Below are 27,365 nucleotides of genomic sequence, written 5' to 3'. Positions count from 1 at the left end.
GTTGATTTGCTTCTCCTTGATTATTAGTGATGTTGAACATTTTTTTCATGTATCTATTGACCATTTTACATCTTCTTTTGAAAGATGTCTGTTTATATCTACTTCCCATTTTTTAATTTGGTAATTGTTATTTTGCTATTTATTTAGTTGAATTTCTTACTCATTCTGATTATCAATCTCTTGTCAGATACATAGTATAAAAATATTCTCTTCATTCTGTAGGTAATCTCTGTACTCTTGATTATTTTCTTTGTTATTACAAAGCTTTGTAATTTGATGAAATCCCTTTTGTCTGTATTTGCTTTTGTTTCCCATGATTTTGAGGTCTTGCCAAAATATACTTGCCCATTCCAATGTCCTAAAGAATTTTTCCTGTTTTCATCTAGTAATTGTATATTGTCCATACTAACAGTTAGTTCTTTAGTCTATTTTGAGGCTCTGCCACTTAAAGTTTCCAATACATTCCATAATGCATGGTCTGGGTACCAAGAATTTAATACATGAAACTTTCAAAAGCACTTTTTCAAACCATAGCATGTGTTTATGGGGATCCAGGTGTAAACAAACCTGCTACACTGCTGGTCATATAAAAATGTAGCATATACAATTATGCACAGTACCTAATATTTGCTAATGATAATAAATTAAGGATTTATGTGTTAACTATACTATATATTTTATCATTAAAGTGTATTCCTTCAACTTATGAAAAAAGAGTACTGTAAAACACTATAGATGTTCTGCTGTTAGAAGCCTTGTACATCTCATGTTTATTGTGTCACTCAGTCTCATCAAGAGGCCACACTGAGCAACTGGCTTACACCATCTAGGTTTATATAAACACAGCTTGTGAACTTTGTAGAATAAGGAAAACACTTAAGGCTATATTTCAGAGAGTGCATCCATGTTATTAATTGCTTTAAGATTGTCTGTGTTCGTGTATGTATGTTTGTGTGTGTGTGTGTGTGTGTGTGTGGTTGCTATATATCTGCTCACACATCTATTTTCTTCTGCACCTTAGCCTTTTCTATTACAAAGATAGAAGTAAAAATTGTCTTATTAAATTTTGAGCATGCAGAGTATGATATTTTGCACTCCTAAAGGGGTATAAATCATATAAATTTCATTGAGGAAGAGCAAGATAAAGTAGGCTGTTGAAGATAGAGAGGAAGTAGATAACCAAGAGGACTGCTATTGTATATATCAAGGGACTGAAATCTGAGAATTAAAATCTTGAAGTTGGTGAATAATATTTTTCTTTCAGAATTAGCATCTGGCCCTTAGATACTCTGCTATTTAGCAATCATGTAAACATCAGTGAAATATTTGGCAGGACCAGAGGATAATTTTTATTTTTCTTTCTTTCTTTCTTTCTTTCTTTCTTTCTTTCTTTCTTTATTTTGTGTATGTGTGTGTGTGTTGCTTTGGTATCTCTCATGCCTCTGAGTCACACAAAAATACCTGAAGCTTAAATAGTGCCTAGTGTATGTAGGAGACTGTTTATTTTAGTATAAATGTTCATTTTCAAGGCCATACTATTAATTTGAGGAAGACATTTCTGCTCTTTCTAGCTACTTGGCTCTACAGCATTTGATCTAACCAAGGGCCTTGTGCATTCTAGGCAAGTAGTCTAGCTCTGAGTTATGTCTCCCTGATTGGTCTTGAGTGTACGCAATCTTTGATACTTTCTGTTAATGTAATTGACAAATAAACTCAATGATGGTCAAAATTAAGTACCCTACTAGCTTGTTGTGATGGGATTTTCGATTAGATTTCATTTTTGATTCAAAGAAAAATCATGTGGTAATCTTTACAAGCACATACACATAAGGATCCACTATGTGTGAGGACCTATCTGCAATTGCTTAGAGACTTCAGTGAGGGTGTATGTATTATGGAAAGGTGGTAATCTACAGAAACAAATGAAAATGATTGAGAGAAGCATCTGTCTCAGTTGCAGTGATAACATATATGAATTATTCTTTACTCTTAGATGTGGCTTCTGATTTGGAGAATACCACTAATGTCTGCTGAAACTGCATTGATTAAAAATGTTTATGCAATAAACAAAATACGAAGTGCACAAACACACAGATAGAAGGTACAGAGTCAGTACTGACATAAAGAAGGCAAAAATATTTCTGAAATCCTATCCCACGTCCAACTTTTGTAATCAGTTATTGTTAGTTTGCCTTAAAGTTTCAGCTTCTTATGCAGAATCATTATCTCAAGGATCCATTTAATGCCCCAAATTTATATGAGGTCCATGAGTGGGTTGTTCTTCAAGATATAGATAAGCTTACTGAAGAAAGAGGTTGTAGAAGAGAAAGTGCGGGCGGGGGGAACCTCTGGCTAGTTGCTCTCCTCAACCTCCCCCTTCTTCCTAGAAGAGATACTACCAGTGTTTCTAAAAACCCATTAAGGAGAACAACGTAAGACATTCTTATAAGATTAGGAGAAAAAAATAGAGATTTGATAGGGCAACTAACCACTTAAAAGGAGGCAGAGATGGGCATAGTGGATTGTGCTGTACTCCTTTACTGCTTAGGAAGATGGCTTGAGCCAGGAGTTTGAGTGCAGCACTGATGACATGGTGAGAAGGCTCATCTCAAAATAAAAAAGAGAAACAGATTTATAAATATCCTCAAGTTATTTGTTATAAAATTCAGTTTCAGGTTCTAAAAATAATAGCTATCCACTTAATACATGTGTCCAGTTTCCCTGGAGAAATAGATTAACAGAGGATATTCACAGAGGCTGTGTTCCAAAGTGTCCAAACTTAATCCTGGTCAAATGCTGCATAGTCAAGTAGCCAGAAAGAGTTGAAATGTCTTCCTCAAATTAATGGTATGGACTTGAAAAATGAACATTTATACTAAAATAAACAGTCTCATACATTCACTAGGCACTATTTAAGCTTCATGTATTTTTGTGTGACTCAAGAGTGCATAAGAGATACCAAAACAAATTACTGAAGTTCACTCACATACCATCTTTGTGACTTGCAACTTCATGTGTATTTAGAGAAATTAACTAAAGTGTTATCACTTTCACTGGAGTGGGGTGAGTTTGACAAGAGGAATTCATACCAGCTTTACTTTCACTGTGGATAATACTCTCCAGAACAGCCACAAATACATCCACTTCTCTAACACTTCTGACATTGCAAACAAGGAGAAAAATCTAATGGAGTTCTGCTTCATAAATCCTAATCAGGTCAATCAATATTAGCCAGTTGTACCTTCTAAATACCAAACATTGTGATATATTCTATGTGGGGGCTGAGCAGAAAAAGAGAAGTACTGAGGTCACATATGAAAACATTAAGCAAAGTCAATATTATAGTAAAAACAGACTTAAACTTTAAGAGTCCAAGGTAGCAGGATTAATTATTTTAAATAATGGGACACTAAAATTATAGCAAGAATTGGCAAACAAAACAAAACAAAACAAAAAAAAAATGACAATAACCTCATGAAGTAATAAATACATTTAATACATTTTCATGACCTATAAGGGATAATTATTGAATTAATTTTTAGAAAAATTCTCACTGTTGTGAGTATTTTCTCAAAAGCATGTTTATATCATGTCCCAAAAATAAATAATAGAAGTGGTATATTTAATATCTTGCACCTGGTTGAACAATTTTAGAAAATGAAGCTTAAGTATTTTCTTTTTTCCAAGTGTAGGGTCATATTTATAATATTAAAGATGAATATAAAAGTGCAATTTTACTTTTTATGCAGAATTCTGCAAAGACTTTTAAAATAAGCTTAACTACAGTACCTGTAGGAAAGTGCATGAATCTCCTGATCCATCATGTAAACCTTAAATAAGCAATAGACTCATGAGATCTCTAAATCCACAAGTGCAAACTGTCTATTCATGTTGCCAATAAGCCAGATGGCATTCTAACTTTTTTAAAAAGGAGGCTTTTTCAATATCCATGTAACACCTGCCTGCCCCAATTATTATACATTCAAAACAGAGACTAAGGGAGCTATTTAACATCATGTACATTATATAAGTTTATGAATAAACCAAGGATATATATTCATAATAGTGAAATAGTCTTTCATTCACTATATTATTTATAATATGCTAATATTAAATACTATGTAATAAATATTATTGATCCCCAAATTGAGAAGCACATAATTTATTAGGTTCATTTCTTTAAGGGAATCAAAGACAATCCTGTCATACCTACTTGTGGCTGCCTAAATATGCAGTAAATATTTAGCCTAGTGTATTACAAAACTCTTTAATCCATCAATTACTCCTTTATTTTTGTAAATTTTGTATGTGTTTGAATTTCCTTAAGGATTTTCAAGGGGCATCAGCTTCTTGTTCATAGAGATGCTAAAAAACAATGAATGGTATGACAAATATTTTCAATCCGTAGGCATATGAAACATTTATGAAATACCAAAAAAAAAAACATGTTTAAAAGTGAAATGCTGTGGGTTTGCAGAGTCTTGTCCGTAAGTGTGAAGTTACATGGTCTTTAATCTTAAAATGTGAGTAGATTAATCTAAATAAAAATTCAGAAAACAAAGGAAACAGATGTGGGAGACCTGTGTTTCCCATATAATTCTTTTTTTTTAATATGTATATTTTTAGATTTGTAGATTCTATGTTTCAGTGGAACTGGTTTGAAGACTCATTCTGCCTGGTTCTTTTGCTTCATTTAAGTTAAGAGGATTTGAACTAACAACTCATTCTGACTAAGTTAATAAGGCAGGAGATGGAGGATCTCTTCCCACTTGGATAAGAGACAATGATTTTTTTGCATAAATGCTCAGGTTACTTTTGCATTTTGATATATTTAACCATCCCAGCTTTAAAAATAAGTTGTCATTCTTGACTCCTCATTTTACTCCCACATTCAATCTATAGCAAAATTATTTTGCCTCCCATTATCACTCTCAATTTTACTCAGTCTTCTCCCTTTTTACCATCTCTGCTGAATTCACATCACCCTCGTCTTGATCAGTGTTTGGTACTTTATCTCTTTACCCAGATAAATTTGCTCCCAAAGGTCATTTTTATGAAATACACATTTGATAACTGAATTTCCTTAATTACACACATTTTAAAGGACCCTCTCTCACTGTTTACAGAATTAAGTCCATAAGTCCCCAAAGTACCTTTTACAAATATTATTAGGGTCTGGTTTCTTTTTCTCAATAAACCTATTTTGTCACAACATATTACATTTTATTACATTTTTGTTTACATGACAATGATATCTTCGTAATGACCAAGGATTTCCTTGCTTCATTGTTTACAGTTTGTCTTTGATATCAAATGTATCCCTAAAATGATCTCAGGCTTGTAGACAGAAGTCAAAGAACAAACACCTCTAGTTGAAGCCTTAAAAAGTTCCACAAAATAGAGTAGGTTACTTTCTACTTGATTCTTTTGCTGACGTTTTATGCATTTCCAGGTTGCTGTTTGTACACACTATTACATTTGCTTATAGGTTTTCTTAAGAGAGTGTAAAGTTATTAATTTAAGAATTTTTTCTAACTTATTTCTGTGTCTTTCATACAAGTTGTGTTGAAAACACTTTTAAATATTTGTTGAATAAAATGCCAATGCAAATAAATTTTATAAAGTTATCTATGTAGAATGAATAGGCAATATATGAAGCAATATAAACTTGTGCACTCGACACACATACACACACACACACACACATACACACACATATGTAAAATCTTCCCTAGGTATACACAGGGGATTTATTCTATGACACTCCTGTCTGTTAGACCACAATCTGCAAATACTCAAGTCCCTTCCTTAAAATAGCATAATATTTGCATAAAGCTACACATATGCTCCTGCCTGCTTTAATTTTCTCTATATTACTTGTTATAACCAATATAAGGTAAATGCAATTTAAATAATTGTTAAACTGTACACTTTGGGAATAAGGGCAAGAAAACCATCTATATATGTACAGTAGATGCATTTATTTCTGAAAACATTTTTTTCTGAAGTTGGATAAAACCATATGGATGGAATCCATAGATAAGAAAAGCCAACTTTGTATATATGTAAACAAATTAAATTCCTTTACATTGCTAAAGAAGTGGGAATATTTATGATATTTTTATTTATCTTACTTTGTTTTTTGACTTTTTCTCCATTTATATATGTGTACAACATATAACACAAATACTCATACCGACATTTCTGTATAAACTACTTATAAAATAAATCCTTTATCTTCAAAAATCTATTTATCAGATTTATAGTTCTGCCAGACTTAAAATATTTGGAAAAATCTGGGAATTTTTTTTAATGGATAAAGAACAATCAAAGCTATGCTTTTAAAATTGAAAGGCAAGAAGAGTTTTCAGCTATATAAATTGCTCTACAAAAAGTATGGCTAAAGAACTAAAGTATGCTGTAAATGTACTGATGCCCTGACCTCAGGAGATACAGTAATCCCACTGACAATAAGAAGCATGAGCAATTTTTTTTTTTCCTTCCTTACTGCCCACTGTCTCTGATGAAAAAGTACTACCAACCTAGACTGCAGAATGTGGCATTAAAGTTTAATTCCATCCAATCAGGTAGACAGAGATCATATTCTGACACTAGTTTTTATTGTGGAATAGTTGGAACTTTCTGAAAACTCTTAAATCACTGAAGCAAACTTAAAATTTTATAAGTGTCAAAAGGAAACATTAGCAGTTTTACTTTTTCTTCAGGAATTCAAACATCTATGTACCTACATAAATACAGGATATTTGGACAGTTTAATCTTCAGATTTTTTCTTTCATAGCAAGCTTTTTAAATTATAAATTTAAACTTCTCCCCTTATTTAACCTTCAGATTCCTGGACAATTATTTGCACTAGCAAGTATTATGCATTTAGACAAACCTATAAATTTGAAACTTTAATTTTTTTTTGATTTATATTTTTCACTTAATAAAAATAAATAAGAATAAGCAATAATATAAATGGGGCTTTTTTTCTTTTCAATGTGAATATGATTTGTCACAAAATGTGGCTAAATGTGAAATGAAGCTGAAAACATGGATTATAATTTTGGAAAAAATAAAGAAAAGCATCTGAATTTTGAATATTTAATTTTTACAAGTGCAAATGTCAGATTAATCTAGGATTGTAAATACACATATAGATCTTGAACTATTCAACAATGTTTAAAATAACCACTCCCCTTTTACAATTTGCATAAACTATATTACTGAAATAATGAGATATTGACCACATTTTTAAAAAGATCTATCTCAATTTTTGCAACTTTAAATTCTAGAAAATGCATCCTTATGTTAATAAAGTTATTCACTTCCAAGAAATATCAGAATTCGAAAAAAATTATGATTTGGGGACCAATCATTAGTTAAAGGAATTGCTTGTTAGATTTCCTTAAAATTTAATTCTGCACATTTTCATACAATATTTTTTTCATACAGGACAAACATTAAACATTCCAAATAATTGTATGCTGTTGAAGAAAAAGAAGTGCTAGTCCAGTTTATTCTGTCTGCATATAAATGAAATTCAAAGGAAAAGTTACAACATTCTATGAGTAATTACTAAATTATATTTACTGAAAAAACGTATTTTCATAAATTCATTCAAAACATATCCCACACAGATCAGTTATAATTGTTTTACACATATTTAAGTGTATTAATTTGTATGTATCAAATTTCTGAAATAAAAAAAGAAGCTTCTAATAGTTGCATATTCTGGGTTACAATTGATTCTATAAATCTCTACCTTCATTGATTAATTGATTAATCTATGAAATTTAGACATAGTCTAATTTTCTGCTCAATTCAATTCTTTGTTTACATATTTGAAGTTTTTTTTTTGTTTAAAATGGTAAGACATATAGATGTATCAGAAATATATCAGTGATTGAAAAGAGTACTACAAAGGATAAACACAATGCAGTATGCTTATTATTTTTTAAATACTTATAATACAGATTGGAAAGTGGAACTGTATGACATTAATTCTTTGTATTTATATTTTGAAAAGCAAACTGCAGTGCGAATTCTCAATATAGGTAATATATTTTTATTCTTTTGTCTGTAGAATGACAAAGAAAAGTAGAAATCACAATAGTACTAGCAGAGGAGAGAGTGTAAGGAGTCACCTTCAATGTCAGTTCAAAAAGTATTCAAAAACTGGATGCTCATCATCTCTAGCAATCAAAGAAATGCAAATCAAAACTAAGATATAATCTCACTCCAGTCAGAATGGCAGCTTTTGTGAAGACAAACAACAATAAGTGTTGGCGAGGATGTGGGGAAAAAGGTACACTCATACATTGCTGGTGAGACTGCAAATTGGTGTAACCAATTTGGAAAGCAGTATTGAGATTCCTTGTAAATCTGGGAATGGAACCACCACTTGACCCAGCTATCCCTCTCCTCAGACTATACCCAAAGGACAAAAACAGCATACTACAGGGACACAGCCATATCAATGTTTATAGCAGCACAATTCTCAATAGCTAAATTGTGGAGCCAACCTAGACACCCTTCAGTGGATGAATGGATAAAAAAAAAAAAAATGTGTCATATATGCACAATGGAATTTTACTCAGCATTAAAAGAGAATAATATCATGGCATTTGCAGGTCAATGGATGGCATTGGAGAAGATAATGCTAAGTGAAGTTAGCCAATCCCCCCAAAACAAATGCAGAATGTTTTCTCTGATATAAGGAGGTTGACTCATAGTGGGGTAGGGAGGGGAAGCATGGGAGGATTAGATGAATTCTAGATAGGGAAGAGGGGTGGGAGGGAAAGGAAGGGGCAGGGGATTAGCAAGAATGGTGGAATGTGATGGACATCATTTTTCAAAGTACATGTATGAAGACTCGAATTGGGTGTCAACATACTTTATATACAAACATAGATATGAAAAATTGTGGTATATATGTGTAATAAGAATTGTAATATATTTCACTGTCATTGTGTTAAAAAATTAGATCAATAAAAAAACTGGAAATATGCAAATAGTAATGTAATGGCAATTAAATGTTTTATTATGATGTTTATATGACAAATCATATTTTAGCATGATTAATTTATTAAAATACCTAGAATATTTTCAATGAAATATGAAAAACATACTGCTTCACATTATTTTGAGAACTAAAACATGAAAATATATAGTTGAAAAAACACTCAAAGAAAATTGGAAATTCTAGCAATTGTCTTAAAAGATTATTTTAAAAAGTTGAGTGGCTAATTATAAAGGTTATAAAATTTAGGAGATCATAAGCCATCTTCATATTTATAAAATGAAATTGAAAATAAATGATATGGTAGTATAATCCTATATTTGTCTATTGCAAAGGTTTATTGATTAATTTGATAATTAAAATAAACATTTGAAAATTATATAACTCTTAATCATGCTACTTTACATATAGAAATCAAAATAATTTCATGTTTTAAATTTTAATCTTATCCTCCTGTACTGTTAATAATGTGCTAAAATACCAAAGATGATATCTCTATTACTAGTCCTATTAAGGGAAGTGGGTATTGCTTATTAACCTGTCACTTATAATATTTATTTATAAAGTCAAAGAAGACAATTTATTTTTTTCTTAGAGTGAGAAAGCAAAAAAAAAAGTTGTAAATTTTGTATAATATCTGAAAATATAAGATCTATATAATGTAAGTCACTGTGACTGTTAAGACACCAGAGTCTTATTACAAGTATGAAGATTGTTTAATTTGTACCTAAGGTAACGATTGTTGAGAATGGAGTATTTCAGAATCAGTACCCTTACCTTACAACAATCATCAGTTACTTAACTTCCCTGAGCCAACTTTCCTGATTTTTCTATCCAAGCATATAAGGAAAGAACATTTATTCTTTTTGTTGTTGTGCTAGGGACCTTTCCCAACGTGTTGCACATACATGCAAGTGCTATCTCGCTGAGCTAACATTCTCAGATTCATCTACCTTTCTTCAAGCATGCTACTGGGAGGTTCACTTAGGCTTACTTGTATCAAATGTTTCATTTAGCAATATCTTATGGATACTGAGATACTCAACTTAAAAATTCATTCATTTTTACTGATTTCCTTGTATCATTTAAAAAGAATACATGATAGTGGCAGATATCAAACGTGTAATTTAAAAGTTCTTTTACATTCTTCATTGATAGTCTGAGCTAATTATCCTCAGTTTAGTACAGAAAGGATAATAAAACTTAAGTGAATGAGAAGGGCAACAAGATGAAATATTTTCAGAACACGGAGACAATGACCAAGGAGAATCACATATGAAAAGAAATAGAGTGAAGAGAAATTTGCAACTGGAGGGTGGGAAAGCTTTGGAAACCAAAAGGAACTCTGCAAAGACAAAGGCAGAAAGCACCATAGGCGGGAAATTGCCTGAAACAGGATTTCACACATTAAACACAAACAACTTGCTTTGTTTCACAGCGCTTTGTTTTATAAACTGCTATATACTTATAATCTACATAGTGCAACAGAAAAGAGTATAATATTTTTACTTATTTCTATAGTCCTCTGCTAAGTGAGTCTAATTTGGATTTTAGTGTAATTTCAACATAGTTTTTATGGTTTAATAAAACTTGCATGAATTAAAATGCTATTAAATTGTTACACATGGTTAATAATACTTATGGACTTCTGAAAGCAGCTATTATTAAACTGAACAAAGTCATTAATGTCTTTAAACTTTGCACTGGGATATAAAGTACAAGAATAGATGTTTAACAGCATCTAGAAGAGAATAGTCCTGATGTCTGTTTGTGCTTCTCTTACAATGCATATATTTCTTTTTATTTTAAATCAAAAGTACTATAAGGGAAATAAATAAGCAAGGCACTGAATTCGAATACTAACTCTCCCAGTGACTCTGGCTTCTGTTTAGGTGTTTGACAGAGTACAACCTTCTTAGGTGTTTGGTTTCTCATCTATGCAATATCTAGGTTGCTAGGGGTAATCTCTATTTCATTCAGCTATAAAAGTCAGTAAATCAACAAGAAACATACATTTGGGTTACAAATAGGGATGAAATGATCAAATATTATGTTTTTAATTTTCTAAAAATTTTATGAACAAATATAAATTTTGTTACATATTTCAGACCACACTGCATTTACTAATCAAATTGGGTAATTAACATTTTCATCTTCTCATCATTACTTTGTGTTCAGAAATCTAAGCTCCCTCCTTTTCATTATTTATAAAATCTGTAAGTTTTTAAAGACACTGTGGTGGAACCCATGACTTCCTACATGCTAGGCAAATGCTTTACTATGGATCTATACCCCTCAGCCCTTCAAGTATTTTAAACAAATAAAATCTATGAATGGTAAAGACTTCAAAAATCTCCCATCATCAATCAAGTTTATTTTTTATATTTTAAACATGCATATTGTTAAATTGATATTTCTTCACTAGACCATTAAACCACATGAGTTTGCCTAAAGCATTACTAAAATTAAGTCAGTTTTAAAACGCCTTTTAATTTCTCCAGAAATCATCTGAAGTACAGTTGTAAACTTATTTGAAAGTTATGTGGTAATGTATACCTAACATTTTAGTAACTGTTTTTCATTTAAAGGTAATTGTAACTTGCTTTGCTGGAAACAGTTAATGTTTTTATTTCAGTATTTACATTTTCTACTCTAATAGGAAACTAACTATATGTTAGTGGTTCATTCATTTTACAGTCATCAATATTACATTCCATATATTCAGGCTTAGCCAGCTAATTCCTTTCCCTTCCTTTCCTTTTCACTTATAGAAACTACCATATTTTTCAGAATTTAACTACTGCTTCAGAAAGATTTAAAAAAAAGAAAGAAAGAAAACTGAACATATTCTCATTATGTACCACTGTTACAGTCACACAATAATCAAAGAAAGATAATAAAATATTTTAATGAGAAAACTATAAATTATCAAACTATGACTCTAATGTGCCTGTAACCTAGAAGGTCAATTTTCATTGTAGAAGGAAGATGTTCCAGTGGACCGTACTGCTTAGCAATTTCAACCTAGATTTCAGTAGCCAAAATCCATGGAGTGAAAATAGGCTTTCACAGATGTGCCTCTGCACTGATGCATGCATCTGACCCATCACTTAATAGGTCAGGCTTATTATTTAAAAGTGTCTTGTACACACAGAGATAACTCAATGAAGAGTCTAACCAATGGAGTCAGAGCACAAGAGAGGTTTTATGAGATCAGGGTAACAGCAAAGAAGATTAATAAGGCAGGCATAAAAAATGGTAGTAACTGAGACTCAGTGTCAACTTACACAATTCTATAACAAAAAAAGATAAACCCACTGACAAGAACTTTTAAAAACAAACTGAACTCTTAAAAAAAAAAAACTACTTTGTAAACAGAAGATAAGAATATGTCTTGTTAAGTTGTTACTCTAAAACGACCTTATTTAAAAGCTTATAAAGATTGAAAAGTAAAAGGATAACTATTCTTTAGGATAGGAAGTTCAGGGTATTGAATAAAAGTTTGAGAAATTAAGAATTTAGAAGGAATGAAAAATGTCATAAATATAGAACGAAAGTGAACTGCATGAAGTTTAAGTGTGTGATACATAAGATGGAAGCAATGGTTGTCCCCAGAGTAGAATGTAGAATGAATGAATCAATTTTAAAATAACAAAGTAAAAGAATGGTTTTCAAAACTTTCCAGACTTAAAGAAATAAATAAAATAAATATATAATTTTCATATATTTTGATTAAACACTTTAAATTTCAAAGATGAAACAACTGAAGGGATATAAATTTTAAGTTCTCTATTTGGCAATCATTGGGATGAATATTTCCTATATTTTTTTATTAAAGAAATAAAAGTCATGTCAGCTTCCATGAAAAAAGTCAATCAAATGAATTAAAAATATACAACATTTATAAAAATAGACCCTGCTTTATTTTCTGCAACAATGGAGATTAAAACAAAATATACACAGCTACTGTATAAACTTCAAAGATCTAAGAAATGTGCACTTCACCACATTGTAATGAATACTCAAAGCCAGCAACACAGAAATACTTTAGATTGGCAATTTCCAATTTGCTAGGGAATTTTAGGGGATAGTGTATCCCAATCTTTTTTCTTTTTAAATGTGATTCATCATAAGATTTATGCTGGAAGAAAACTGGTCCTCCTAAAATCGTTAGTAAGAAACCAGTCCTATAGAGTATTATGCATATCATTGAGGGCTTAAATATTTTAATATAATAGTTTGCATCAAAATAACTATTTGTTTGGATAATTATTTTTCCAGTAGAAGGTAAACAAACCTTAGCAAGTCTAAAAATAGGAATATCACATATAATTATGATCTGTACAAATTTTGAAGCAAAATTAGGATGAAAAGATAGTAACAAAATGTTTTCCCAGATTTTTAAGAATGAGATCTTTCTTTTTGATTCCATTTGTAGAATGCAAAATAGCACTCCAAATGCAAAGTGCATTTTCATTTTTTAAGTAAAGGAAAACTGATTATCTTATTATGACTTTAAATAAACATAGCTGAATAACCTTTAACACATCTAAACATTTAGTGATTTAACTTGTAAAATGTTCCTTCCCAGAACGTCTGAGTTTTTTCTGGAATAAAGTAAGGACGGTGTTTGCTTTGCACCCTGATGACTCTGCACAGTGAAGTATGAAAGTCCCTGTAGAAACTGCACCTCCCGGGCAGTGCCATTCACAGTCTTTCAGGGGCCTTCAGACACATTGAATCAACAGTGAAATTTTTGGAGACAGATGACTCTAATTTAAATGCAATTTGAATAACCTTGTAGTGTAATGAATGTCTATGCTTGTCCCTGGGAGATGTGCCAGGAAGAGAAGCAATCTGAATTCCACTGGATTTATGCTTCAAGAAAGGTCAGCCTAGCTAATCCATAGATAATATTTTCCCTAAAAGGAATATTTATAAAAATCTAGGAGCTTATTTTTATTTGAACAAATTAGATTTCCATGGATGAAACCTGATTTATAACATTGCATTCATTGGGATGAATATTTGTTTTGCTTTTATTTGCTTAATCCAGACACTTTCTAGGTTATAATCCTGAGGACCCTTGCAGTTGTCATTTTTATAAATATATTTCATACAATTTCCATTTGTACTAAAAATGTATTCTACTTTTTATCAAACTACCAAAGTACAATAAACAAACATATATGTTAAAAACAACAAGATACATGAGAGACAGTAGGATTATAAATATCACGCACACATACATATACACATACACATAAGTGTGTACCCACGTGTGTGTGTACGTATGTGTGAATGTATACCGAATGAAGATGGCATGTTAGACAATACATATTTAATAATAATTTTTTTAGGATAAACATGTTTTGCATATGCTATATGAAATGTTAGTAGTCTTGAGTTTATGCAAAATTTTTTACCTATGTGCTTTATGAGAGATTAAAAAAAAAGCTATAGCAGGGATTAAAAATAAATAAATGGGCAAAATATGCTCTAGAATTGAACAAAGAAAATATGGTAGTGGCACTATTTAATATAAGACAGAATACATTTTCTAAAGGATAAATAACTGATGCAATATAAAAATAACAGATATGCTTTACTAGTAAACTATTACTACTAAATTATACATGGTAAAACTGTCAACAATTTAAGATACTGTGATGGAAACACAGCTGTTCACAGATTTTAACTTAATATCAGCCTATCACACATTAGATTGAAGTAGAAAAAATAGAGGAAAAAATGTATTTTTTTCCTAATACTTGGGTTCAATTCACTTATTATAATTGAACAGATAGCTAAATTCTTAAAACACCAATTACATACATTATATGATCATAAAGCTAAGAAAACTAAAATTCATCTCCAAAGAAGTTAAGAACTATTTCTTAAATAATAATTCATTCAAAAATGCAGTGATAGGGGCTGAGATGGTTGTTCAGCGGTAGAGTGCTTGCGTAGCATGTCGAGGCCCTGGGTTCGATCCTCAGCACCACATAAAAATAAAATATTGTGTCCAATTACAACTAAATAAATACATAAATAAATAAAATGCAGTGATACATGAATTTGCCTTTATAACTCAAAAATTTTAGTTATCTCCTTCTAGTCTTAGAAAATAGGTATTTTAGTAACAGAAAGAAATCTCTGGCTAAACATTATGGTATAAATGTCAAACATTTATAAATTAATAACCCATTTCCAGGAAAGAGAAGAGATATGAAACATGTATTATTAAAATGTGATTCAACAGGGAAATAAGAAATCTGGCATTGATATGAATAAATAGAATTTGGAAAATATATTAATGCCTTATGGTAAACATTGATTTTCAAACTTGTGATTATATATATTTAAGATGAAAACTTAATGTAAACTTAATATCCATGTTTCAAAGTACACTCTTAAACATATACATACTTAGTTAATTCTGAAAATTATAAAAGCTGACCTGCATTTAAAAGTGGGTCCAGGTTCATCAACACAAATTCCTCCATTCAGACAGAGGACCAAATTTAGATCAGGCTCAGGACAACTATGGATGATTTTTTCACAGTGTGTACCAGTGTATCCGTGTGGACAAATGCAAGTAAATCCATGAACCAACTTCTGACAGAAGCCCCCATTCATACAAGGAATTGATGTACAGTCCTACATTAGGAAACAGAGAATAAAATGTGATTATTAATGGTAAGACTGCTTTATTAAAATTATGCTTATTTAAAACTATTTTAAGGAACCAATCTGCAAGCTTTTATGATATTTCTTTCTTCCAAGAAACAAAATATGTTTATAGTGATAAAGGATTTTTACTTTTGATTACCAGAAATTTTCTGTCAAATGTTCCATTGTTGACTTTTCAAAAAAAGAAACTATCTGGCCTTATTAAAATATGTACCCTACTAGACAACTCTTCCTCCTCCTAATGAAAATGATACAGCAAATTTCCTCTATAGATAATATAACCAGGGATCACTGCCCTTAGTATTCATGGTATGTCCCAGTTTGCTACAATCAGCCCCAATTTAACTCTACTCTCCAGGGACATGATTTAATAGGATATCCATTAACTCTCAAAGGAATTATGTAGGTTTGATTACGTCATTAAATCAGATATCTCACAATTGTCTTATGTCCCTCTAATAAATCTAAAACATTTATAATAGTAATTATATTTTTTTTGTGTGTGTGTGTGGTCCTGGGGATTGAACCCAGGGCCTTGTACACGTGCGGCAAGCACTCTACCAATTGAGCCATGTCCCCAGCCCCAGTTGTAATCTTTCGTTTTCCCACACATTAATCCAAACTTATGTCAAGTATTTCTAATACCTATAATCTTAGAAGCATAGAAATTCTGTGATAAAAAGAGATATCTGGGTAATAGTTTTTTTAGTTACATTTAGGTTTCAAAGTATTTTTAAAGTTGTCTTATTTATACAACAATGACATCCTATTTATTATAAGTATATTATTTGTTAGATGGTGATAAAGTTACCAACCTCACACAGGTTGCTGTGAGAGTTAAATAAAGAATGTAAAGAAAGCAAACTGATACTGTGACCAGCACATGATAGCTGTTCAGTACATGCCCTCCTTCACTTCTTCCGTTTCCTTTCTGGGGCCAAACTTGTTAGTCCCTATTGCAGTCATTTTGCCTTTGCCTTGGGTAGAAAATTTATTTCTCTGTATACTTATTTTCTATCATACCATACTTTATGCTTTTTTATTTTTTAGGTTGTATATGTACTAACATTATAGAAAGCTTACATCGTAAACATGATATGACATCATTTTCTAATATAATGTCAACTTAAATGATTTGGATCTATATTTCTGAGAAACATTTTATGGTAAGTTATGACATCATTAATAAAACTGTTTAAAAAGAACCCTCAATGTGCTGTTGACACAATTTCTCAAAGAACATGCACAAACTTGAGTCATTTGTACACTAGGGTCTTAAGTTATTACATCCTCAGGGATAATTATATGTATATATAAACATGAAATACTTTCTTAGCTTTTTACCTTGAAAGGTTATAATTTTCTAAATCTGTCATCAATTGATACCTATGTTTGTAAATATTTAGTGATTTTTAATAGGTGTCAACAATAAAGATTACATTCATATTATGTACCCAATGGAAAATTAAAGATTTGTGAAAATTACCTGAAAGTTTAATTAGTGTCATTTTCAATAAGAAATGGATTGTGCTCTTGAGTATAAAACTCAAATAATGCCTGGGACCCAGATGGTTATCTTTCTCACTCACCTGAATGATAGAACTTAATATATATTGTCATAGATGCCATTCTGATATTTGTTCTACCTTTGCTGAAAATGTGAACTATGTATGGATATCCAAGGGCACTTCACAGACTTTCTGAAGGTCCTACAGTAATTTTTACAGAATGTAAATGCAGAATTCCATAGGGAGTGGCAAAGAAACAATGTTGTTTCCCTCTCTGTCCTGTGGCTGGATATATATAGAATGATTTATTAGAAAGCATTACATAAAGTAATTGAATTATATCTCCCATGGGAAGACAAGGGTAGTTTTCAGACTGCCAAGAGTTCTGTCTTTAGGGTTTACAAGAATCTTTTACTAAATTAATTAGAAAGCTTAATGGGAAATACAAAAGAAATTTCTTTTTAGAGAAAATCAAATTGTCATTTGAAGTTCTTAATCTTTCCTGGTTCAAAAATCAAGGAAGATGCTTTTCCTTTTGTTCATCATCATTCATATTACTTCGTTACACTCTATTTAATATAATAAAGTGCTTCCTAAGAAGGAGTTCACTAATGTAATTTCAGAAAATAAAAGAAATAAAAGCCTGGGGTTTTGAGAGAAAGAGGTGGAAAATGGGAGGAACATCACAAACCAGGGTGATCTGGACAATTAAGCTGCATTAACTTGTGCTCAAAAGTCATGCCAGGAAATGTACAGGAGTTTGAGAATACCAGAGTAATGACATCAGTCCTTCATGGTGGAATGCTTAGTCAAAGGAAACTGCCTGCTGGCCTATGAAAGGGGATGATATCTCACTGACTTCATAGCTATGGTCTTTCTGAGAGATGGAGTTTTAAGCAATTCTAAAGTTTGTCTTGTGACCTCTGCACTTCCCAGAAGAATAAAGTTATCTGAGATCATCTTTGTCATAATACTTTTCTCATTACTTCATAGGCTTTATTTTTTTGGCCCTGGTATATGTAAGAAGTAGAAATCTGTCTTCAGAGAAGATCTTGGAGAGAGACAAAATGTTAAAGAGAGACACAGGGATCTGTTTTACCTGAAGCCTAGAAACAGTATATGGTATCTATTAGGCCCTTACCTTTCCCACAGCAGAGGCCTATTAAGTTTCACAGACTTGTGGAACTTTGTCTAGCACCGGAATCAAAACTACTAATGTAGCTCAGTGTATGCTAAACTTAAATCACACATGAATGCCCTGGGTAGCTTGTTAAATTGCAGATTAAAACTCAGTAAGTCAGGGGCCTGGATTTTTCCATTCCTAACAAACTCCCTGGTGATACTGATGCTATCAAAACATGGATTATTATTATTGAGTAGCAAGAATGGAGCAAGAACAGTTTTATTTTACTCACAAGCATGAAAAGAAGCTGAAGGATATTAGAGTGACTTTGCCAGAGTCTTACAGCAAGACAGTGACAGAAAAAAACACATAGACAACTAAATATTCTGAATTCCAACCTAGGACTAAGCACTGCCAAATCGTATCTTCCTTTTTAAAAAAATGTTTTGTCTACAAATTTGTACATGTGATAATGTATATAGTAAAGGTTAATATACTTGAAGTTTATTTCCAATGTAATTTTTGTTAAAAAAAAAGTTTCACTTTTTTCTCAAAATGTACAAGTTCATGGAACTGAATTAGCTAAAAGGTAGATGTTGCTTGATTTCCAATTTAACCTGACTTTTGGTAATTTCATGAAAATAAAATGCAGCTTCACTTTGTTATTTCAAAAAATAAAATAAGATTATGAAATATCAAAGTTGGGATTCTTACAAGAAATTTTAACTTTTTTTGAAAGTGTATATGGTAAAACTTCTGGGAAAGAAGGTCACTAAAATACAAGAAAACAGAATAATTTTCCCAGAGATAGCCTGGAATGCACAAACAAATCAAAAATAGGAAAGGCGAGTTCATCACAGCTGAATCTAGAATGTCAATTTCACAAATTACACCAGGATTTTTTTTTAAAGGAAACACTTTGGACACAGTCCAAAAAGATGTTCAAATACATTTTTTTTATAAAAATAACTAACACTTTGGATACAGTCCTCTTTTCTCAGGTAAACAAAAAGTGTTGCAGAAGAAATCCATGATGTTTATTTTAACATATCAACCCTATTTGCCTGGGGTGTCCAGATTTAACACTATTTTAGAATGTGCATGTAAGAGTATTCTGGATAAACTTAGCATTTGAATCAGAGGAGTCTATAAAACAGGCAGCCTCCTAGTGCACAGCCCGCATCCAATTCTTCAGGGCTTGAGAAGAACAAAAGAAATAGAAAGGAGGAGTTGTCTCCTTTTTCCCCTGCTCACTGCTTCAATTTGAACACTTCCCCTCTGGCCTACAGGCTGGAGTTGATTGACACCATCTGCTTTCCTGGTTCTCAGGTTGTTAGAATATGACTGAATCACACCACTAGTTATGATTCTGTGAAGAATGCTAATAAAAAAATGTCAAGGGGCTGGGATGTGGCTCAAGCGGTAGCGCGCTTGCCTGGCAGGCGTGCGGCCCGGGTTCGATCCTCAGCACCACATACAAAGATGTTGTGTCCGCCGATAACTAAAAAAAAAATAAATATTAAAATTCTTTCTCTCTCACTCTCTCTTTAAAAAAAAATGTCAAGTATGTAATCCAAATTTCAGGGGTATATTGTGCTCTAACACAATGGCATTGTGAGGGGAAGGTTCACTCATGGACATAGAATTAAAAAGGTTGAAGACACTGACTGCATTGATATTAAGGAATCTATAGCACTGTAAGAGATATTGGCCTGGTGTTGGTGGCCAAGAGTGGCTGGACAATGAAAAGCATCTTCTTTTGTCCTCACCTATTTTGCTGAGTTTTACAAAGTTTGAGCTCACTCTTGCTTGAGTAGTGACAGAAATCTGCCCTTATCTAAAAGACTGAAGAATAACTGGCACAGTAAACAAAAGCCTAGGAGAACATAACAACAATTGTGTAATCAAATAATACATATATTAAACATTAACATCCACATTCTGCCAGCGCATATGTAGAGAAACATTCTTAATAAACACAGGTGTGGTGAGGAAGGAACAGGCTATGAGATCAAAAGGAAATTTATTAACTATTCCTACTATGATATAGAGCATGGTTTGCTCAAAATTCTGCACCTCAGATACAAATAGAGTTTTTAAGAACAATATACTTAAAATATCTTAACTATTCAAGAGATTTTTACAGATTAAATGTGATACCTCCACACAATGAAATAGTAATAAATAAAGTAGAACTACACATGCTATTGTAGAATAAACTGCAGTGATAAATTAAGTGAGAAAGTGTGAAGTCTGTGTGTGTGTAATAAACATTCTCATTTGTGAAATCTTGTTTATTTTAAAGATGTGTTTTCAATAAAGAAGATAGATATTCTCTATAATAATTTGTAGAAAATGGCTGATCATTCAGTTGGGGAGAGAGCTTCCTGTTCAAACTTTAGGCTAAAAAGTACTCCGATAAACCAATCACGTAATATCAAATAAAAAGATAATGAGAAAATACAAGAATTTCTGAGTAAGTTTCTTTTAAAACTGTCACAGAAAACATCACCTTTAGAATTTTGTGATTTTGTAAATTTGGATTAAAAAACATAAAATCTTTTGACTGTCAGAATCCAATATATAAGAGGGAAATAAAAATAAGAAAATATACCTATGTGTATATATATGGTAGACACATAGATTTTTACATATAACTATAAAAAGCCCCTCATAAATTATAGCTCACACTTGAAGATACACAAATACACACATACCCGCATACAAACATGCAAAATTCTCTAATCAGTTCTTATTTATTTAGGGAAATTCCTTTAGTTCTTTTTAAATAATGAGTCCTCATGAAAAATTTTGTTTTCCTTCATCTGAGAATGTCTTGATTTCTTATTTTATTCTCAAGTTGTAGTTTATTTTATTTCAAATTAGTATATTTTTATATATTTATGATTGGATATTAAAAAAATCACTGTCCTGTATTCATGCTTCATGAGAAGGACACATGTCCCTTTCTCTGCCCCATCCACATTGAAAGGAAAATATCTACTCTCTAAAATCCCACTCTCTTTTTTTTCCATATGTGTGTATGTTCATGTGTGCATACATAAAACACTAATTATAATTTTTCACTAGCCTTGGCATTCATTCGTATCCAGCCACGTGTTTGTTATTCTCAAGCATCAATTATAATTTTTAATCTTTGCATCCAATGTTCAACTTAATGAATTAAAAAAAAAGTTTGCTCAAATTTCCCTCCATCAAGCCCTAATATAAACTAAGATTTATTTTACTTCCCAAAGAGTTTTACATATAACATTCTCCCCATATTGACCTCAGCTATCTTTTCCTCAGCTATGCTGTTTTTCCACAGCTCTTGTCTCTTTATCCTAGAAAGACAGATGTGGACACTAATCTCCAAGTGTCCTTCAAAGGCTATCTGGATTATATGACATAGGTAAATAAATAGGTCAGGAAATATGTAAGATAGATGATAGTTTACTTTGCAGCTTGTGGGGCAGAAAATGTGTCTAATAATTATTTTTTTCTTGGCTTCTCATAAGTATTCAATATTTGTAAAATGAATGAACAAAATTACAATTAGAGTATATTAAATGTAATTGAGAAAAAAAATGACAAATTTAAGAAACCTCGTTGCACTATGATAATTAATGCAGATGGTATATTTTATCAATCATAACAATATATTTTCTACATGCTAAGACACTAAAACTATTGTTAATCCTAAAATTTAGTAGATGAAAATATAAGAAACTATCTTAAATATTGCTACACGAAAAGATGAGATGCAAAACCCAGTCATAAAGAGAAAGGTAAAGACAATTATGGACATTTCACAATTTACAAGTTGTAAAAAGCAATAATTTCTAAATTCTAGAAAATATTTGTAATTTTTCAGAACCTAGTGGACACTATCCATAATTTAAAAAGTATACAAACCAAAAAGAAAAGGGTCAGCAAGCCAAAAATGCAAATACTGCCAGCCAACAGTTATAAGTAGATAAAACACAAATAAATACAAAATCACATGGAAAGGTGATTAATATTGGTAGCTACCTGGGAAAATGTAAATTAAAATAATGACATGCTATGTTTTCTTCATCAAATTAGTCAGAACTTTTTTTTTTAAATGACTTCATTTAATAGGACCTTGGGAAGCTGGCGTGCTCATATTCTCATTAAACAAATGTGGTTGTTTAACATTTATTTAGAATACTCTGTATCTATTGAAAAGAATGAGTCAAGGCCCTGTACATTTTAATGAAATGGTTCTTAAGATATAATAAGTCACTGAGTAATGAAGATAATGAATATAGTTTTACATTAAAATAAAAATATAAGGACAAATCATCTAGATGCACATAGTAAGAATATGAACAATTGTCCTCAAAAATTTGAATGTGTATTTATGTGCAAATTCTTGTAGACATTCATATATCAAAGAAAATATTTATTGAATGATATTTTTAATTCATAAAGAAGAATGTGGTACTTATATTCCCAAGAAATATGGTGTTTGAGAGTATTTAGAAAGCAATATTTGCAGTAATGCAAAGAAGATGTATGGGGAATTTATTAATTACATTTCCTTTTCCACATCAGGAGCATCTTTCACTGTCTAGAACCAAGTAATAAAATATCAATAGATAATTAAGCCTTTTAAAATCAATGCATCTCCAAAAATGTGCTAATCAATTTGCTTGCATTATCTTATTTAATCCTCCTGAGAATAAAAAAAAAAAAAATAGTTACTGTTATTATCCTCACTGAATAACTAAAATATGGTTTCAGAATATAACTAATTTGTCTAATTAAGAAAACACAGCAGGTAACTAGGTACATAGAGATTCAGTTCCACTTCTCGCTGAATACCTCTAATCACCCCCTCACTCCCTGGGAAAGGGCCATTTTCTAAGTATATCCCACCTCCAATGTGCACCTTCTCACAATGACCCTTTCACGCAGGAATCATTATAGCTATGTTTTACTAATGATAGGAGAGCCACAAATGACTTAAATAAAATACCCATTGTAGCATAAAGCCAAAGGCTCTGGTTTATATATATTTGCTTCCTTTGCCATGTCACTGTCAGACAAAGCAGCTTTGGAAGACCTGCCCATTATTCCAGGAAGTCTCACAAGATTGCCATCTGCCAAGATCAGATGGTTATCATTTCAGGCAACCAAGATTTCTCAACAAAAATAGGTTTTCCACATAAAATACTATGTATCAATAATATCAACTGACTCCCGAAGTATGGAAGACCGATTCTGAGGTTATTGCAGGTGCTACCCACCTCTTGGCTCAGTTTTATTTCCTCCTTGTGGTGTCTGGATGAACTTGGCCCTGCCTCATCTTTAGATCCATAGAGAGCTCTGTGACCTAAGATAAGGGAGGAGGTGGCAGATGGAAAATATAAGCCATCTGAGAGATCCTGAAGATAATGGCCACTTCCAGGATTTAGTTTAAGGAGGGCTCCAGATTGCAAAATTTTATGATAATATGATGTGAAGATGAAAAACATTAAAAGAATCTATTACTTGTAGTTTTTTTTTTTTTTTAAGGAAACTGAGGAATTCCATAGAGGAAGGGGGAGAGAGTAGTTAAATACTCAGTAATTGTAGAAGAAATGTTCAATTAGTAGTTTGACTTTTATTTTTTATCATTTAAATTTAATAAATGTATAAACTTACATTAATCTTGACCTCACATCTTGTGCCAGTCCACTCAGCATCGCACGAACATTGATATTTATTAAGGAGATCTATGCACCTGGAACACAGAATTAAAATTAAAATTTTAAATAAGTAAACATTAAAACATAGTTTGAGAAAGCTTCACCATTTTCATTTCTAGTTTAAGTGGAAAAAAATAAACACACTGCATTTCTATCTATTCCATGTGGAGTAGAAAGCAGAGTCTATTCCTGATTTTTTATCCTTGAAGGTGACTGAACTGAAAGAACTGATCAATTTTCATTTTTGCCATCTTCCCCACGGCAATGGAAAGAAGGAACAGTTCTGAAAGATATAAAGTGTGTCTGGGGCTTATGCAGGAATCTGAAGTCAGCTATGGCCAAACTACACTGCAATAAGCTACTCACCTTAATCCTCCCTTTTCTGTGTACAAAATCAGTGGCAGGACTAGAAAAACAAAATAATGCTGCAGCTGACAGTATGGTGCCTCTGAGATAGTCTTCTTTTGCCACGTACTTTTCCTACAAATATCCCTGTTCTCGATTTTTATATGCTAATATTCTTTCTATGGACAGGTGAGTTGTCACACAGTTCCATAGAGTAACGAAATACCTTTCATGCACATAGGGATAAAAGAACCAGTCTACTTAGGAACATTTTAAACACTACGTATGCCGTATTATCTTTCCACAGAGCAAATAATAGAATGTCACATCATCCTATCTGCTATTTCTATTACTGTGAGCAGTTACCTTTAAGCATATTAAAGTCTAATTAATCCACATTTATTGAAAATTACTTTATGCTAATGAACAGAAATAAAAGAAGGGCAGAGATAATGTATCAGTACATTGCATTAGCTAAAACAGGCAGCATCTGTCATCTTAACTGTACTAAGCTCTTGTTTTATGAAAGAGCATAATTAAAATTATCTTTATCAACTTTCCCTTGACAGTCAGTCTTAAATATTGTGGGTTAAATACACTTTCATACAGTTAATAATAGAAAAAAAAATAAATATAGCTACCTTCCATGTAGACAAGGATTTGAGAGGCAATCATTTGCATTTCTTTCACAGTGCATTCCAAAAAACCCACTCTTGCAGGCACAGATATAATGATTGATGCCATCAATACAAGCTCCTTCATGGAGACAGGGCTCTGATTGGCATTCATCTATATTTACTTCACAATCAATGCCTACATTAGAACAGACAAGACAAAGATGAAACCACTTAAATGCAAAACTCCATAGTTCACTGTGGTAAATATCACCCCCCAAATCAAACCCTTTCTCTATAGGGACAATTTGACATCCTATGGCAAAGGAAAACATTTTTCAAGGTTAAGCATGTTTGAATTTATGAAATCTCAGACTACTAATTTAATATGAATGAGAAAAAATAAAACACAAGCTTAATCTGCTTTAGGATGTTTGTTTTTACTGTAAGAAGTTATTTGTTGATACTATTAGTGAACTAATGAATTATATCCAACTGTCACTGTGAATACTAATTTATATGATGTTTTGAAATAGCCCTTGATAGCCAAACATTTCTTTCCCACAGGGATTAGGAAAGAGTTTGAAGTGTTGTAAATTTTGTCTTGGTAAGTCTATTAGTGGGTTTTCTGAGATTTCTAAATAAAACCTGGATTTGGCTGAATACCTGTGGTTTTCAAAGACCAAGTTGTGAATAATTATTAATTAATGACACGTGCCACACTCTGTGCATGCTCACACACACACACACACACACACACACACACATATACACACCCTGTTATCCCAGATGTGCTCTTAGAGAGAAAATATTAATGTATAGGAAACATCTACAGGACAAAACAAGCAACCTAAATGGAAAACAAGATTGTGTTTTGTTTCACATTTTTGGAATATTAGAAAAAGTGGAAAATCATTGTAATAAGGTAAAAATAATCCCTTTGCCCATTGTTTTCATTTGTACTGAGCATCCACTAATAAAAATTGTCATTGATTGATGTACTAGGCTTTGTGCTAAAGGCATATTATCTTAAAGCTCATGAATCCTAAAGTCGGATCTCATTAACCTCTAACTTATTGGTGAGTAAATAAGGGTTTAGAGAGTTTAAATAAAGCTTTCAGATCACTTTATGGAAAGATCAGATTTCAACTCATGTTTTTTTTGTTTTTGTTTTTGTTTTTCTGACCTGGGCTTCAAATTAGTATTTTGAATTACCTACCCTGACACTATGGTGATGTGTGTACACATAGGTGTTCTGAGTAATACACTAGATACTAACCAAAAGCCATGGCACCTGAGTTGGAGTGTAGCTCCATGGTAGAGTACTTCCCTAGAATGCTCCAGGTCCAGGGTTTAATCCCCACCAGGACCCCAAAATGAAACAAAACAAAATAAGCAAATTAAAGAAACATGGTTCTTGCAGCCAAGAATATAAATCTAGTTGGGAATAAAGAAAAGCTTATTAAGATGAAGAATATGATAATAACTGACACATAGGCCATTTGCTATCCATCAGGTACACAAATTTCATGTTTATGGCTCACAGATTTATATTCCACTCGTCTGCATAACTATGGTAAGCTACAGATGATACTTCATAATGTCTTCACTCTGGGCCAAGGTTAATGGAGTATACTCTATCTGGGATATTGGCACAATTGTTCAAGAAGTAAAAGGGCATTTCCTATCCCATTTATGTTGGGCTTAGTCATGTGACTTGGTTTAGCCAATGCAACATGGATGGTTTTTAAATCTCCTACCTACATTCCAGTGACCAAACAAAATCATATGACTAAGTCAACCTAAAAGGAATGAAAACAAATGAATGTTCCTTCCACAGGAGCGTATATTTGTGACAAAATAATAATTAGTACAGGCACACTAATCAATCAAACTTCTATCTATAAATGAAAATTATTTATTAGTATATCATGAGTTCTTTGAGACAATATAATAAAAATGTATTGAAACCTACTCTCCCAATGTCTGGGATATATTTAACAGTCAACTGCACTCATTCTCCTGGTAAAAAATTCCTCACTTAAATTATGTTTAGTTTCATTTAGGTGTTTCCAAAAGCATTCTTATTCCAATTAAAAAGCTGAGTGAAATGTCTGTTTGTATAACCATGTGCAATGCTGATAAGTCAGTGTTAAAACTTTTAGTGACAAAGAAATGATCAATTTACGAAAAAAAAAAATGCACAGGTTAGAGGCCACATGTTAAAAGGGAATGGGAAAGGAGGAATCCATTGTTTGGAGACAAGGAGACTTGACAAAAAGATACTGCTCTCTCTTATTCAAATGTCCTCCCCTCAGAAGGCAGAGTCTCAATATAACAACAGA

At 31.9% G+C, this 27,365-nt stretch overlaps 1 protein-coding gene across 1 annotated transcript in view; it reads right to left on the bottom strand.

Annotated features, from left to right (window-relative positions):
- Eys (eyes shut homolog) overlaps nt 1-27,365 on the bottom strand; it is a 1,581,889-nt gene that overhangs the window by 959,331 nt on the left and 595,193 nt on the right. The window contains 3 exon segments of the mRNA XM_071613805.1: nt 15,484-15,683; nt 24,018-24,096; nt 25,048-25,219. Of these exon segments, the coding sequence (XP_071469906.1) occupies nt 15,484-15,683; nt 24,018-24,096; nt 25,048-25,219 (451 nt within the window).

Source organism: Marmota flaviventris, chromosome 6, assembly GCF_047511675.1.
Source record: "Marmota flaviventris isolate mMarFla1 chromosome 6, mMarFla1.hap1, whole genome shotgun sequence".
In the NCBI taxonomy this organism is placed as follows: domain Eukaryota; kingdom Metazoa; phylum Chordata; class Mammalia; order Rodentia; family Sciuridae; genus Marmota; species Marmota flaviventris.
Note: the sequence above shows the minus strand (reverse complement) of the source record. Positions and strands in the feature narration are given on the sequence as shown.